Source organism: Actinia tenebrosa, unplaced genomic scaffold (assembly GCF_029948245.1).
Source record: "Actinia tenebrosa isolate PJP-AT-01 unplaced genomic scaffold, QUT_ActTen_1.0 PGA_scaffold8__29_contigs__length_14323225, whole genome shotgun sequence".
NCBI classification, from domain to species: domain Eukaryota; kingdom Metazoa; phylum Cnidaria; class Anthozoa; order Actiniaria; family Actiniidae; genus Actinia; species Actinia tenebrosa.
Window position 1 is genome coordinate 7,162,500 of NW_028292585.1, and position 16,825 is coordinate 7,179,324.

The following is a 16,825-nucleotide window of genomic DNA, read 5'->3' on the forward strand; positions in this document are numbered from 1 at the left end:
TGACTAAAACTTTCACTAATACATCCTATATAGTCACGACTTTCACATACCCCATAATACATTGCGAAGGAAACCGCACATATATATTATGCTGAGGAGTGGTCAGAAAATGTTGGAAATGAGGAACGCGGTTACCCCAAAAGAGCAAAGCATTATGTGTGACAATGGAAAAAAAGGCCTATTTTTTCAAAAACACCGTAGCATTAGAACTCTTATTCATTATATCAAGCTCTTGTTCACTAATAACAACTGAAAGCGTAAGCCCAACAAAAGAGGAACGTGGGCTCTGGGTACGAGATTGAAACGGAATTTGCCATTTGCGCAGATGGATTGAAAAAGATAGTTATGGGACTCCTGTGTCACCCGACCCAGGCTTCCCCGCTCATTCACGGTCAGATAAAAATGGCGGAAGTTTAAAATGGAACTTCTCTATTTACTTGAAGTTTAGATCACTCTTTCATCACGATGGCTGGTGATATACTAGACAGATTCAATCCTAAGATTGCTAATTTAGTCAAGCTTCTTTTCACTGCAGAAGATATTTCTCTTCACGGTGAAAAACTCCACATCAGAGAACAAAAAACTGGGTAGGTCGAGACTGTTTTCATTAAGAGTTTTCACTTCAAGTTATGTATCCGCTTACAAAATTACTAGTTTTAGCCTTTAAGAGAAGAATAGAAAATAGAAGAAAGCTTCTTTGTTGTGGAACTTGTTCTTTGTAAGATGTTGAAGAAAATCGTAAGCTTGTGGGTTAATAAATCTTGTGGTCTTGTTTGTGTTCTTATATTTGCAGGAGCAGCTATCCACCATCTACAGCAAGAAATCTTGATCGGTTTAAAATTCTTATACCATTTGCTGGACACACTTTAAAATGTTAGTAAAATCTTGATTCAATGTTACTTCTTAAATGAGCTTGGTATAATTTTTTATTGATGGTACATGTACATACATGTACAGTATCATCTAGCTGTCACTTCTCTGTAAATGAGACAGCCAGTCCATTAACTGTGTTGTTGTTGTGTTGTTTTGTTTAACAGGGGAAGTCATATTCAGTGAGCCTGACTTGCCACCAGATTTTATATTTGGAAACCATGATTTAGATTTTGTGCCAAATATACAAGAGATCCAGGTACATGCAACATATCTGTAAATGTAATGATCTTTTAATGAGAATTCGTACATTGGAGGATAGCCCACTATAGCTAGATGCAGGAGCTACTGTGCTATTCAATCAGGGGTGGTTGATAGATCTGTAGAAGATTACTTGTTGTTTGATATAAAGCTTTCTTTATTGCTGTATAAAACACACTTAACTTCACACACACTTCAACTCAACAAATTAACCGACAATTAATGACAATAGTCGTCATCGAAAACTGATCATGATGCCATCAAAGTGTCAGCTATATTTCTGTATGAAAATCCCAATCTCTACAGATCAATCAACTCTGTTTTCATTGCTAAAAGTGCTGGTTAAAACAAAGACCATGACAGGTTAATAGGCAATAGACAAACAAATAAATCATTCCATCCGATTCCCATGTACATAGTACATACCTTCTCATTGTTTCCATATATCTTAGAACTTTACATATTCTAAGAATTTGATTGACCATAATGTTTTGCCTATTGCCTGCAATCTTTTAGAATATTAATAAAATTTGAAGGTTGTAATAGTAATCACTAATAATGATATCGATTGTTATAGTCTCTAATCCACTGGGATAGCAATGATCAAGGAAGTCTTGTATCAGTCATCAAAGAACTGATCCAACAATACAAGGACTACCAGACAGACCTGGTCAAACAGATACCACGTATGCAGTTTGACTGTGACTTTCTTGTTGGTAATGAAGACTATAATGAGTATGAGATACACCTATCTAAAGGATCTCACCAGGTATGTATGTACTAGCCAAAATATTAAGGACCTTAAGCATTGATAAGCATCAAGGATGGTGACACTTTTGGGACAAATGTGACCCAGGTTCAGCCCTGGACTGTGTCACATATGAGTAAAGTCGCTTCAATAGCCCACCTTCGAGATATGCTTTGATTGTCACGCACGAAGGCTTCAGTATGAGGCTACGTGCTAAATTAAATTTATTCTTACTGCCTGTCACGAATGACTGAGCATTTAACACATAGCCTTATACTGAAACCTTTGTGCGTGACAATCAAAGCATAATTCAGAGGTGGGCTATTAATGTTGTCCTGCACATGCTTTGAGGGTTTTTCTCCAGTTTTCCTCCCTTTGCAAAAATATCCTAGATTCCAATTGGAGTTCAGGGGATTTAAGATTAGAGCAAGTCTGTGGAAATGCCACTAACATTTGACCAGTTGAACACTGACCATTTGTTTTTTTTGCTTATTTTCAACAGACATATGACACCTCTACCAACGTAAATATTCTTATTAAAATACCAGTGAATATAGAATCAATTCCACCTTATCTAATAAAGGTACATTATTTATACACTATTTATAATTTGTATTATAATTCCATGTTTGATGCTATATAGTGTATTTTGGTGTGCATGGGATTCCTGTGGATACAATTCTTTATTCAACCACAGGTAACCCATGCAAATAAATCAGTGATTTAATAGAAAATAAGAGTTAATTAACTATCATTTTTCTGGCCCAAACATAGGACAATCCAGGGGAAGATATAGCATGTCTTCTTGTGACGTACAACTCCCCAGAAGAAAGCTGCCATGTAACTCCTAAGCTGTTCTTATCTCCTAGACTAGAAAGGTATGTCGCACTACATTGATCTTTTAGGCAGGGCTAAAAATACTGACAACCAACCCACAATGCCAAGCCAAAATGGGCACTAGTCATGCCAAATGCCTCTCCACCTCTTTAAAGGTAAGGCTGGTTCGCACTAGCAGTGCAAATGCAAGCGCAAGCAAAATTACGTGTGAACTACAGGAATGCAAACACAACAAATGGAAACTTTTTCATATTCTTGTGCTTGTGTTCGCATTTTTAACATGTGAACCGGGTAAAATGCAAATGCAAGCAAAACTACCTGTGAACTATGGTTATGCAAACCCAAGCAAAACTACATGACATGTGAACAACAGTGATGCAAAGTTTTTGATGATTGAACAAGCTAGTTCCTAACTTTGCTTGTAAGCCAGGATTGCACTTGTCAACAGGGTGTAAAAAAGTCAGTTCAACATTTTCTTTCTTTCTTGTCCCCAGTACTCTGCTCAACGCAATATCTTACTTACCTCTGCTGCACAACTTATTAATAACTGGTCTAGCTTATCTATTAAGAAAAAAAAATTTTTTTTCCTTATTTCTTTTGTCCTTATTTCTTTTGTCCTAGTACTTCACGATATTATTTATTACCGTAAAAAGATATAGAGACCCCCTCAATGAGTTCTTGCTCCTGGGGTTAATATATGTTGAAATATGTTTAAATAAAAAAAAACTTCGCTTGCATATCTTAATTTGTTTGCGTTTCAGGTGTTTGCATTTGCATTGCTTTAGCTAATGAGGCTGTACTGTTCATTGTCTGGTCACATGTTGGCCAGTCTGATGTATGGCTGGTCATCATGTCCAGTCATTGGACAGCTGCTATTTTGAGCCTCAAAATATTAAACATATGACGACATCATCGATCATTATTTCCCCCCCACAGAGCTCTTGGTGGTTCCTCGTCCTTACATATTCCTCAATGGGGCGGACAGAATGGTTCTTGCCTAATGGATTATCTACCAGTAATCAATCAATTATTAAAACAAAAAGTAAGTTCAAATTCAATAGCAATAGCATCTTTGTAAAGAGTTCTGCAATTTGCATGTGAAGCCATGATGGTATGTACTGTATCACTACCTGTGTTTTAGGTTTATCAAGTTGGTTCTGGATATAACAAGAGAAAAGAATGTGTATCTGCATTCCTTAGTGTTTTTGGAGGGTGAGTTATTAGCAAACTGTCAAGGATGACAAGGTGGCTGTTGAATCGAAAGTTTAAACTTCTTCAACAGTCATACACACCTCATGTTATTTTCCTACTACATGTAATAATATTCTCCTGTAACTTCATATACTTTATATCTTTATCCTACAATTCTATAAATAATTTATACCTGTTGTTTATTTGTGTGTGAATAAATTTGAATTTGAACTTGAACTTGACAATGCCAAAACAATGACGGTGTGCTTTCAAAACAGCTTTTCATGTGTGTCATCCTTTTGCATTTTTCTCAAGAATGTTAGTTGGTGCTTTATGTTTTAGAGAGAAGACAACAGTGCACTTGCATGAAAAACCATTTTGGAAACATGCTCATGTCATTATTGTCTTCCTCAATCATTCTTGCCGATGCTTATTATTGCTATTTTTGAATGTACCTTGAACATCTGCTTTAATTTTGAATTGGTTTTTCCGTGCTGTCATGCCAGAATAGGCCCTCAACAAAAAAAGTCAAACAAAAACAATACCAAATCAACAGACTTTTGGGTCAATTGATCACTGTCAGTAGTTCATAGACTTTCAAGATAGGGTTGGTGTGGTGAAAAGATCAATAATAATTTTCGTATTATTTTCTTGCAGATCTATACTAGAGTATGATGCAGAAACATACCACAATTTATCACTTTTACTGAAAGTACAAGGTTTCTTTTGCATTGTACACAGTAAGTAAACAAGCATGTGCTTTAATGATAATAAGTTGCATACTAGGTTAGTAACCAGTTGCAGAAAATATTTTGACATTATAGAAATCATGAGAGGCAATTTCACACACGTGACATGTTTCTGTGACCTAGGTGGCTCAAAATGTCACACATTTTCTCATGGTTCTGTTTTAGCTATCAACTTTGTTCATGGTATGAGTTAGCAACTTTGAATGATGGAATTAAAATCCAGGCATTTCTAAGTTATTGAGGTCACAGACATGTGTAAAGCACCAACTTTAAAATACTTTATATTAAACAATATGCATCAGGCTGTGAGCGATGATATATGATTCAGCATTTTTCAAGTAAAATTGTAGATCAAAGAAGATTGTGAGTGTTTCGTCGGGGGTTCCAAACACTAACAGGCTGATGTCAGAACTATTTTCTTTAAATTTTCAGTAACTTTGTCAATTGGATTCCCACTGGATAAACCAGTGTTTGTTTTCAAGTCTATTTACCATGAGAGCAACGGTGTTCCATATTCAACATCCTATAAAGACTATCCATATTCTCCTCGATGGCCAGCTGATCAGATGGTAGATGCCGTAAGGTCAGTGCAGTATGTAACTTTATTCCCTAGCGTCCTACACTGTAGGCTCGTCACACAATGCTTTGGCGAAACATGAAACAATGGCTACAATCTGAGGTTGGAGTTGATGTGTTCATATATATAAATTATTTATAAATCCTATATTTTATCAAGTCCAACCTCAACTTGGAGCCATTCTTTTATGGTCAGTAAAAGCTCAATTGCTGTAATTATTTAATGACCAATGTATTCTTATAATATAGCCACTATATAACGCGTGCTCTGATTGGTTATTTAGCGCGTGCGATTGTGCATCCAAAAATCGATGGTGCACACTGACGTGATTGAGTAGCTCGTGTTATGTAATAGATATTTTGTTAAGAAATTTTTTTAATTTTTCTCAATTAACAAAGATTTTTTCATGCTTTTGCTATGTTATGAAAGCATTGGTCATTGATTAGCGTGCTTCCATTGAGTTTTGGGTGCTTGGTTGCTATGCACGAAGGAAGCATAAGAGTCACATGAGGCTATGCTATTTTTGAGCGCTTAAGGTGGCTGGACCCCCTCACGCTTGACCGCCACCTTCCACTTTTGGAACGCTAGTGCATAAACGTCTTTTATCCGATTGCAAATCTTTTTTGCACATAAGTCACATAAAGATTGAATTAATGTTTGATGCAGTTTTTTATGAGATCGGACGTCATAACACGTGATTATGATGAAATATTTGATTTCGTTTAGAAAATAATTTTAGCCTTGCAAAGCGTTCAACACTAAAATGCTTCGTACCACATAATTATATACTAGATGCTTCCATTTGTAGTAGGGATTTTTGAAAAAATCTATCTAGCTAATTATGAGATATTTGAGATTATTTAGATATAGTGCATAATCTACTTCAAAACTAAACAATGGATTACATACGACCGAAAGTAATATTTCACTGAGCTATATATTCACAAAAGTTATTGCTCATTTAGTTTTACTCTGTATCTAGTTTTAAAAGGAACATTTTGAAGGTAATCGACTTATGCGATTTTGTGAAAACTTATAGTGCAGAAGACGGGGTAAACATTTGATGCGCACTTTTCATCGCAGTGTTCTAGTCAATCTTACTAGATCTTCCATTATTCTAAAATTCGCTGATCATTTCTCTCAAAACTACGTCAGGATACAAATTAGAACTTAAACTAATATTACACAAAATTGCAAGACTATTGAACTCATTTAAAGCGATCTAAAGCAAACGAGAAATACAGAAAACATGGATCGTTTCCCAACGATTTGATGCTCTGGGAATTCTATTGTTTGCTAATGATCATTACACCAAATTCTTTCGCACCATGCACGGTCTCATCTCGCTTGGCCGCTTTCCGTTTTAATTTGAAGCATGTTCGCCGATTCTATTCACTCACACTGACAAAGTACATCATGACAAACGTCCCACGTTTGAATAAAAAAACACACAACTGTTTATTACCAAACTTCGGGGGTAAATCGGAAAGCAGCCAAGCGAGATGTAGCCTCCTTTGCAGCCGTTCTTAGGGTCGTCACGCAACATTTCCCTCCCCACAAACGGCTCAAGTAAGCAGACGTTTGTGGGGAGGGAAACGTTGCGTGACGACCCTAAGAACGGCTGCGAAGGAGGCTAAGCGAGATGAGACCGTGCATGGTGCGAAAGAATTTGATGTTATGATCATTAGCAAACAATAGAATTCCCAGAGCATCAATTCGTTGGGAAACGATCAATGTTTTCTGTGTTTCTTGTTCGCTTTAGATCGCTTTAAATGAGTTCAATAGTCTTGCAATTTTGTGTAATATTAGTTTAAGTTCTAATTTGTATCCTGACGTAGTTTTGAGAGAAATGATCAGCGAATTTTAGAATAATGGAAGATCTAGTAAGATTGACTAGAAAACTGCGATGAAAAGTGCGCATCAAATGTTTACCTCGTCTTCTGCGTTATAAGTTTTCACAAAATCGCATAAGTCGATTACCTTCAAAATGTTCCTTTTAAAACTAGATACAGAGTAAAACTAAATGAGCAATAACTTTTGTGAATATATAGCTCAGTGAAATATTACTTTCGGCCGTATGAAATCCATTGTTTAGTTTTGAAGTAGATTACAGTATGCACTATATCTAAATAATCTCAAATATCTCATAATTAGCTAGATAGATTTTTTCAAAAATCCCTACAAATGGAGGCATTTAGCATATAATTATGTGGTACGAAGCATTTTAGTGTTGAACACTCTGCAAGGCTGAATTTATTTTCTAAACGAAAACAAATATTTCATCATAATCACGTGTTATGACTTCCGATCTCACTAAAAATTGCATCAAACATTAATTCAATCTTTATGTGACTTATGTGCAAAAAAGATTTGCAATCGGATAAAAGACGTTTATGCACTAGCGTTCCAAACGTGGAAGGTAGCGGTCAAGCGTGAGGGGGTCCAGCCACCTTAAGCAACTGACCAAGTGCACCCAACACTCAATGGAAGCACACTAATCAATGACAAATCCTTTAATTGTCATATTTTAATTTGCAGGTCTTTCCTACTCGAAAAAATTCCTGAATTCAAAGAATCTTCCTTATCCAATGGAAAGTTTTAAACAACAACATGGATTAAGTAAACTCAACAAAAGTGCAGCAATCAGAACTTTACATTTCCATCAATTTTGTCAAACCTAATATGCTGCTCAAACCAGAGGTTTATATGGAAACTCACCCCGCATTAAAATTAATATACTGATTATCTGGGAAGACTTGATAGCCTATATTATAGTGCACACTGATGTATGAAGTGATGTCATGGTATTATTCATAAAATTGATGAACATTTCCAGAGACATTCCATAAATTCATAAACCTACTAATAAAAGAACATAGTATAAAAACATTTTCAAATACAAGATTTAATAAAACTCTGAGTTTATTTAATTTAGAAGATTTGCTGGAGAATATTGCATAAAGTAAAAATTGATGTCGAAATATTCATTCCATATCCAGTAATTAGGTGCCACAGCAATCTGAGCTGAGCAACAATTATTGTGCTAATCTCCTTCACCGGTTGTGGGAAGGGACTGTGTGTAGTGACAACACTTAAACTGGTTGCAAAGGACACTACAATTTATTGTGCCTACCTTAACTGGTTCAACATGTATACATTAGTCATTTCACAGATCCAATCTTATCTATTCTGTTAAGTATACTGTGTATAAATAGATAAACCATGGCATTTTGAAACCAACTTTAAATATAGCTTCATTGATATTTTTTTTAAAAAGTCCAATAGTCTATCATCATCAATGAAGTGTTATAATTATAATTATAGAAATTTTCAGCTTAGGTGTAATGTTTTGCCATTTCAAACCATTTCCTTGAGTATTGTTTCTTGCTTTTGGCAGAGGGGAGGCCTGTCAACAGTAGCCTGACAATTAGTGCCAAGTGCTATTTGTAGATTTTAAAGATATTTTTCTAGATATAGAGAAAGGTCTTCTTTCACGGATTTGAATTCTTCTTCATCAAGTGAATATTTTCCTAACCATAAATTAGCTTCGTCTTCTGTAAGACTTGAATAGCTATCAAAATCTGTCAACAAAAACACGGAACGCATTGTCAGTGGATGTTGGACATATAAAAAATCCCAAGTTGGTACAGAAATATTTATTATTAGAGTGCATGCCATATATATTTGTCAAACAATTACTATCCATGTTGCTCTTAAAAGTATTTAGTTATTAGCTATTTAATTATAAAATAGCTAAGAAATCACTCAGGCATGAACCAAAACAAAGATGCGTACAGATATTTGCTTGTACCCAATGTCGTTCTGCTCCAGTAATATCTACTCTGATTTTGTACAATTAGACAATACATCTTTGGTTTTGTTTCAAGGTTAAATGGCATTCACTCTAGGGACATATCATTTAGCAAGCTAGTTTAAAGGAAGCCCTGAAGAAATTTTTTTTATGAGTTGACCAAAATTGCCCTATTTCACTATGACGTCACTGCTTGTTTATGTGGGGGATAGAATCGCCAAATCCAATAGAAAATTCAACAAAATTTGCTCCTAGAGAAACAGTTTAATCTAAAATGGCCTGGTTTTCAGATATATTATGTGTTAAAATGTACTAAAAAATATTCTGAGCGTTTGGTGGCTATTCTACTCCTCTTCGTGGATTGATACGGGTTTTAGAGCAATTTTCGGTGAATTTGCGTTGATTTGACCCCCTCCGACGACCATGATCCTTTGCGTTTAAACAATAGATTGTTTTGATGTGACGTCGTAGTGAAATAGGGCAATTGAAAATGGGAATTTGCTACCTTATTACATAAAATTTTCGCGACGAGATTCGAGGCGATGTGGAATAAAATCGAGAAATTAATGCCACAAAAATATAATGAAGGAAAATTATAGCATGTTTAAGTGACCCTCCGACACAAAGCTATGATGCCTAGTCATACAGATCCAGTATTCATTGATCAAGTCAATAATGTTACGCTAGCCTCCTACGCAGACGTTCTAAGTGTCTGTTATGTCGTTTTGTTCCAGGAATGCGAATTTAAATTTAAATTGACTTTCTGCAAAAGTTACCTTGCTGCCTTATTACATACAATTTTCGCGACATAGATTCGATACTAGATTCGAGGCGATGTGGAATAAAATCGAGAAATTAATGCCACGAAAATATAATGAAGGAAAATTATAGCATGTTAAAGTGACCCTCCGACCAAAAGTACTGATGCCTAGTCATACAGATCCATCAACACTTGATAATAAGTATTCATTGATCAAGTCAATAATGTTACGCTAGCCTCCTACGCAGACGTTCTTAGGCCTAGGCCAAACATCGAACTTTCCATGCACCGAACTTAATTACATCAAAGAATGCCGCCTCATTATCGACTATTTGTGCATGGAAAGTTCGACGTTTGCCCTAGTAGGCCTAAGTGTCTGTTATGTCGTTTTGTTCCAGGAATGCGTGTTTTTGGAAACAAATTATGAATGATTTTTTCATTGAGATCACGAATTTAAATTTAAATTGACTTTCTGCAAAATTAAAGTGTTAAGATCGGCGAAATATGCGGCCTCCGAAATCGCGAAATTACTCTGCTGGCAGTATCCTTTTATTTTCTCCCGATCGAGAGAAATTAAAAGGAGAAATGAATAGGTCACGAAAATTTCACATGTATAGGATTTCATATTTCTACTAGGGACAGAGCAATCTGTTGGCTTTTATGTTGTAGCTAATACAAACACCCATAAAGGATGTTCAAAGATTCATACCTTTCATCACTAGGAATCCTCCTGGCTCTATACAAGCATTCAGAAATGGATGATCATCTTGAAAGTCTGTCAAAAGAAACAACACATAAAAAACTCGTATAAAAGAAATGAAACTGGATCGAGATGCTTGGTGTGTTGCCTCCTCCACAACCTTTGAAGCAGCTTTTAGACCATAACGCATTTCAGATTCTGGAATGCTTTTATTCTTTATTTTGTAAAAATATTAAAGTTTACAAACAAATATACTTTGTCAGCAGAAATTTCAAAATCTAAGATTCAAAAAAACTAAACTTGTGCAACATAATTTTGCTTTTTTTTATTTTTCCTTGGCATGTCAAGACTGTCATTCAGTCAATCACAGTTGAGCATAGTTAATATTTAACTATGCGGTTAATCGACGGGAAAGGATCTTTAAGGCCTATTTACACGGCACGATTTTGAGCTGATTTTGCCGTATACGTCAAGTCGCGCGCGGCAAATGGTGCCGTGTAAATAGGCCTTTATAATTGCCTTTTTGAATTGGTGGGTTTCCTTCAGAAACATAAGGTACTTTCGATTTTATTACTTATTTTCGAACTACAAAATCATCTTGAAATACGACCAATAATAATTGCAACAGGCGGCTTCAAGGAAAGCGAAAGTAAAAAGACATAAACTTGGCATTCTCAATGATAATAATAATAATGAATAATAACAAAAATAGGAAGTGTCACAGCCATGCGCATGCGCCTTACTACGAGAAGTCTTACTCAATTCTATTATTTATTTTCAAACTACAAAATCATCGACCATGATATAATTATGAGACTCAGATGCATTTCAAAACCATTTTGCTCCTCCTTCTCTCTACCCTTCTGGAATTTCAGTTTCACTCTGCAAACGCTTAAGAATATTTCTCACCAGCGTGAAAGTAAAATTCAACAACACCAAAAATAACACATCGAGTGATAAACAAGTCCCCTAGCGCAAATCCCGTGAATGGCTTTATTCAGATTTATTTATTCTTAGAATTAATAATTTCTCTCATACTATATTCCTAGCAGCAGGGGCGGCGGAACCGAGGGGGGGGGGGGGGGGGGGGGGCTAGCCCCCCACAAAATATTGGTTCACATGATATATAAATGCATAGTTTCGATTTTTATTACTGTTATTAAGTTTTTGTTGTGACTTTTTGAAGTGTCCCCCCCCCCCCAAAGATTTTTTTCAGTGCCCCCCAAAGATTTTCAGTTTCCGCCGCCCCTGAGCAGTAGACTTTGTAGGCATTTTTCATGCCTTTGGTTTCATTTTGCTTGTGACACTGGAGCAAGCCTGACTAGTCTCTGAGTTAAAGGTATGAATCTTTCTTTATTTAAACCTCTGCTAAATCTTTGCATAGCTGATAAACAATTTGGTAACTATATTTGCTGGTACTTATGTAATAGACTAACTGGATTGGTATACTCCAAGTGAACAAGTTCTCGCTATTTAATAGATAATTACTTCGGCACGCAGCATTCGTAGGTATAATGCAGGCAGCTGAGGGCTACGCCCTCGGCTGCCTGCATTATACCTACGAATGCTGCGTGCCGAAGTGATTATCTAGTATAATTATTGTTCTTATCAAAATCCAATTGTTTTCTTTCTAGCTTGTTTATCATAGAAACAAAGCCAATAATGAATGAACTAAATATGTCTGATTTTCCTCTATGCATTCGTTGGGATAATGCAGACTGAAAACAATGGATTTTGATAAGATCAGTAATTATTACTAAATGTAATACCATGATCACCTCGGATTCTTTTGTCTTCCGAGGGCTTTACAAACCCGAATTTCCCGCATGCATAGAGCATAGAAATCATGCATAGAAATTCATTGTCTTTTACTAAATTTCCCTACATTTAAGGTGTTTCGATACAGTTTCGTGATCACCAAACAGAACTTTTTCAATCGTCGCGTTGACAATGTTCTGTTTGCTAGATCATTTTAGAAATTGTACCAGTTGTTGCTCTTGGTTTGAAGTTTGTACTAATGTATATTTTATTAAAATCAAAGTTTTCAACGCGAGAAAATCGAGAAAAATCGAAAATTGGAAAAAAAAGTGCGCGCGATTCAGATGTGATGTAGAAAAACTGTTAACTCCTAAGAATCCGCAATTCATGACAAACAAAATATCAAAGATTTAAAGAAATTCTTATGTTAGATTTGGAGAAAATCGCACGAACATTTCACAGTCTCAGTTTTATTTTATATCGCTTTTGTACACTCGGTTTAAAAAATTACTATTGAATAAAATTATTCAAAAATATTCTAAAATGTTGCTGTTGCTCGTGTTTTTAAACTATGTGAGTTTGGTCAACTAGTTCCTTGCTGGTCTTGAGAACGAATTTTTTTTTCGAAGAACGTTTTAAGTAAAGATTTAGCAAAATCTTCGAAGTTTTGCGTTTTCCACGATTTCTCATAAACGGCTCAAACGATTGTTTTTTAAATTTAGCTACGTCTTCTCAAGGATATATAATCTGGATAAGGCTGGAATAGGTACCAGACTCTAAAAGCCTTTTAGCCACAGGTATAATATTTTTCTGTTTTGTTAGTCTTGGTGTATTGTTTATACCCGTGGCCAAAAGGCCAATGATATCCCTTGAGCCATATCGTGCATACACAATACTTTTACAAGTGGCTGGACCCCCTCAAGCGTGAGGGGGTCCAGCCACCTTAAGCAACTGACCAAGTGCACCCAACACTCAATGGAAGCACACTAATCAATGACAAATCCTTTAATTGTCATATTTTAATTTGCAGGTCTTTCCTACTCGAAAAAATTCCTGAATTCAAAGAATCTTCCTTATCCAATGGAAAGTTTTAAACAACAACATGGATTAAGTAAACTCAACAAAAGTGCAGCAATCAGAACTTTACATTTCCATCAATTTTGTCAAACCTAATATGCTGCTCAAACCAGAGGTTTATATGGAAACTCACCCCGCATTAAAATTAATATACTGATTATCTGGGAAGACTTGATAGCCTATATTATAGTGCACACTGATGTATGAAGTGATGTCATGGTATTATTCATAAAATTGATGAACATTTCCAGAGACATTCCATAAATTCATAAACCTACTAATAAAAGAACATAGTATAAAAACATTTTCAAATACAAGATTTAATAAAACTCTGAGTTTATTTAATTTAGAAGATTTGCTGGAGAATATTGCATAAAGTAAAAATTGATGTCGAAATATTCATTCCATATCCAGTAATTAGGTGCCACAGCAATCTGAGCTGAGCAACAATTATTGTGCTAATCTCCTTCACCGGTTGTGGGAAGGGACTGTGTGTAGTGACAACACTTAAACTGGTTGCAAAGGACACTACAATTTATTGTGCCTACCTTAACTGGTTCAACATGTATACATTAGTCATTTCACAGATCCAATCTTATCTATTCTGTTAAGTATACTGTGTATAAATAGATAAACCATGGCATTTTGAAACCAACTTTAAATATAGCTTCATTGATATTTTTTTTAAAAAGTCCAATAGTCTATCATCATCAATGAAGTGTTATAATTATAATTATAGAAATTTTCAGCTTAGGTGTAATGTTTTGCCATTTCAAACCATTTCCTTGAGTATTGTTTCTTGTTTTTGGCAGAGGGGAGGCCTGTCAACAGTAGCCTGACAATTAGTGCCAAGTGCTATTTGTAGATTTTAAAGATATTTTTCTAGATATAGAGAAAGGTCTTCTTTCACGGATTTGAATTCTTCTTCATCAAGTGAATATTTTCCTAACCATAAATTAGCTTCGTCTTCTGTAAGACTTGAATAGCTATCAAAATCTGTCAACAAAAACACGGAACGCATTGTCAGTGGATGTTGGACATATAAAAAATCCCAAGTTGGTACAGAAATATTTATTATTAGAGTGCATGCCATATATATTTGTCAAACAATTACTATCCATGTTGCTCTTAAAAGTATTTAGTTATTAGCTATTTAATTATAAAATAGCTAAGAAATCACTCAGGCATGAACCAAAACAAAGATGCGTACAGATATTTGCTTGTACCCAATGTCGTTCTGCTCCAGTAATATCTACTCTGATTTTGTACAATTAGACAATACATCTTTGGTTTTGTTTCAAGGTTAAATGGCATTCACTCTAGGGACATATCATTTAGCAAGCTAGTTTAAAGGAAGCCCTGAAGAAATTTTTTTTATGAGTTGACCAAAATTGCCCTATTTCACTATGACGTCACTGCTTGTTTATGTGGGGGATAGAATCGCCAAATCCAATAGAAAATTCAACAAAATTTGCTCCTAGAGAAACAGTTTAATCTAAAATGGCCTGGTTTTCAGATATATTATGTGTTAAAATGTACTAAAAAATATTCTGAGCGTTTGGTGGCTATTCTACTCCTCTTCGTGGATTGATACGGGTTTTAGAGCAATTTTCGGTGAATTTGCGTTGATTTGACCCCCTCCGACGACCATGATCCTTTGCGTTTAAACAATAGATTGTTTTGATGTGACGTCGTAGTGAAATAGGGCAATTGAAAATGGGAATTTGCTACCTTATTACATAAAATTTTCGCGACGAGATTCGAGGCGATGTGGAATAAAATCGAGAAATTAATGCCACAAAAATATAATGAAGGAAAATTATAGCATGTTTAAGTGACCCTCCGACACAAAGCTATGATGCCTAGTCATACAGATCCAGTATTCATTGATCAAGTCAATAATGTTACGCTAGCCTCCTACGCAGACGTTCTAAGTGTCTGTTATGTCGTTTTGTTCCAGGAATGCGAATTTAAATTTAAATTGACTTTCTGCAAAAGTTACCTTGCTGCCTTATTACATACAATTTTCGCGACATAGATTCGATACTAGATTCGAGGCGATGTGGAATAAAATCGAGAAATTAATGCCACGAAAATATAATGAAGGAAAATTATAGCATGTTAAAGTGACCCTCCGACCAAAAGTACTGATGCCTAGTCATACAGATCCATCAACACTTGATAATAAGTATTCATTGATCAAGTCAATAATGTTACGCTAGCCTCCTACGCAGACGTTCTTAGGCCTAGGCCAAACATCGAACTTTCCATGCACCGAACTTAATTACATCAAAGAATGCCGCCTCATTATCGACTATTTGTGCATGGAAAGTTCGACGTTTGCCCTAGTAGGCCTAAGTGTCTGTTATGTCGTTTTGTTCCAGGAATGCGTGTTTTTGGAAACAAATTATGAATGATTTTTTCATTGAGATCACGAATTTAAATTTAAATTGACTTTCTGCAAAATTAAAGTGTTAAGATCGGCGAAATATGCGGCCTCCGAAATCGCGAAATTACTCTGCTGGCAGTATCCTTTTATTTTCTCCCGATCGAGAGAAATTAAAAGGAGAAATGAATAGGTCACGAAAATTTCACATGTATAGGATTTCATATTTCTACTAGGGACAGAGCAATCTGTTGGCTTTTATGTTGTAGCTAATACAAACACCCATAAAGGATGTTCAAAGATTCATACCTTTCATCACTAGGAATCCTCCTGGCTCTATACAAGCATTCAGAAATGGATGATCATCTTGAAAGTCTGTCAAAAGAAACAACACATAAAAAACTCGTATAAAAGAAATGAAACTGGATCGAGATGCTTGGTGTGTTGCCTCCTCCACAACCTTTGAAGCAGCTTTTAGACCATAACGCATTTCAGATTCTGGAATGCTTTTATTCTTTATTTTGTAAAAATATTAAAGTTTACAAACAAATATACTTTGTCAGCAGAAATTTCAAAATCTAAGATTCAAAAAAACTAAACTTGTGCAACATAATTTTGCTTTTTTTTATTTTTCCTTGGCATGTCAAGACTGTCATTCAGTCAATCACAGTTGAGCATAGTTAATATTTAACTATGCGGTTAATCGACGGGAAAGGATCTTTAAGGCCTATTTACACGGCACGATTTTGAGCTGATTTTGCCGTATACGTCAAGTCGCGCGCGGCAAATGGTGCCGTGTAAATAGGCCTTTATAATTGCCTTTTTGAATTGGTGGGTTTCCTTCAGAAACATAAGGTACTTTCGATTTTATTACTTATTTTCGAACTACAAAATCATCTTGAAATACGACCAATAATAATTGCAACAGGCGGCTTCAAGGAAAGCGAAAGTAAAAAGACATAAACTTGGCATTCTCAATGATAATAATAATAATGAATAATAACAAAAATAGGAAGTGTCACAGCCATGCGCATGCGCCTTACTACGAGAAGTCTTACTCAATTCTATTATTTATTTTCAAACTACAAAATCATCGACCA

General features: G+C 35.5%; 3 protein-coding genes and 1 long non-coding RNA gene across 4 annotated transcripts in view; 2 read left to right on the forward strand and 2 right to left on the reverse strand.

The window, feature by feature from the left end:
* The first annotated feature begins 396 nt into the window (after window positions 1-396).
* On the forward strand, window positions 397-8,163 carry LOC116299595 (BRISC and BRCA1-A complex member 2). Its single transcript, XM_031708266.2, has 11 exons — window positions 397-587; window positions 794-873; window positions 1,038-1,129; window positions 1,709-1,900; window positions 2,382-2,462; window positions 2,654-2,757; window positions 3,653-3,758; window positions 3,858-3,928; window positions 4,565-4,647; window positions 5,089-5,239; window positions 7,772-8,163. The coding sequence occupies exons 1-11, from the start codon at window positions 466-468 to the stop codon at window positions 7,833-7,835; spliced, it is 1,146 nt and encodes a 381-aa protein (XP_031564126.1). The 5' UTR covers window positions 397-465; the 3' UTR covers window positions 7,836-8,163.
* A 171-nt stretch (window positions 8,164-8,334) lies between these two features.
* LOC116299596 (uncharacterized) lies at window positions 8,335-11,549 on the reverse strand. The gene is made up of 2 exons (XM_089024318.1): window positions 10,514-11,549; window positions 8,335-8,814 (listed from the first exon to the last, which is right to left on the reverse strand). The coding sequence occupies exons 1-2, from the start codon at window positions 10,692-10,694 to the stop codon at window positions 8,687-8,689; spliced, it is 309 nt and encodes a 102-aa protein (XP_088880444.1). The 5' UTR covers window positions 10,695-11,549; the 3' UTR covers window positions 8,335-8,686.
* A 256-nt stretch (window positions 11,550-11,805) lies between these two features.
* On the forward strand, window positions 11,806-13,684 carry LOC148905077 (uncharacterized). Its single transcript, XR_016118743.1, has 2 exons — window positions 11,806-11,843; window positions 13,293-13,684. It is a non-coding gene; the product is annotated as an uncharacterized LOC148905077 (long non-coding RNA).
* Window positions 13,685-13,855: 171 nt separating this feature from the next.
* Window positions 13,856-16,825, reverse strand: part of LOC116295236 (GDP-D-glucose phosphorylase 1) — a 41,048-nt gene continuing 38,078 nt past the window's right edge. The window contains exons 12-13 of the mRNA XM_089024302.1: window positions 16,035-16,100; window positions 13,856-14,335 (exon numbers count right to left, since the gene is read on the reverse strand). The gene's annotated coding sequence lies outside the window, so the exon portion shown is untranslated. The remainder of the gene's footprint in view (window positions 14,336-16,034; window positions 16,101-16,825) is intronic.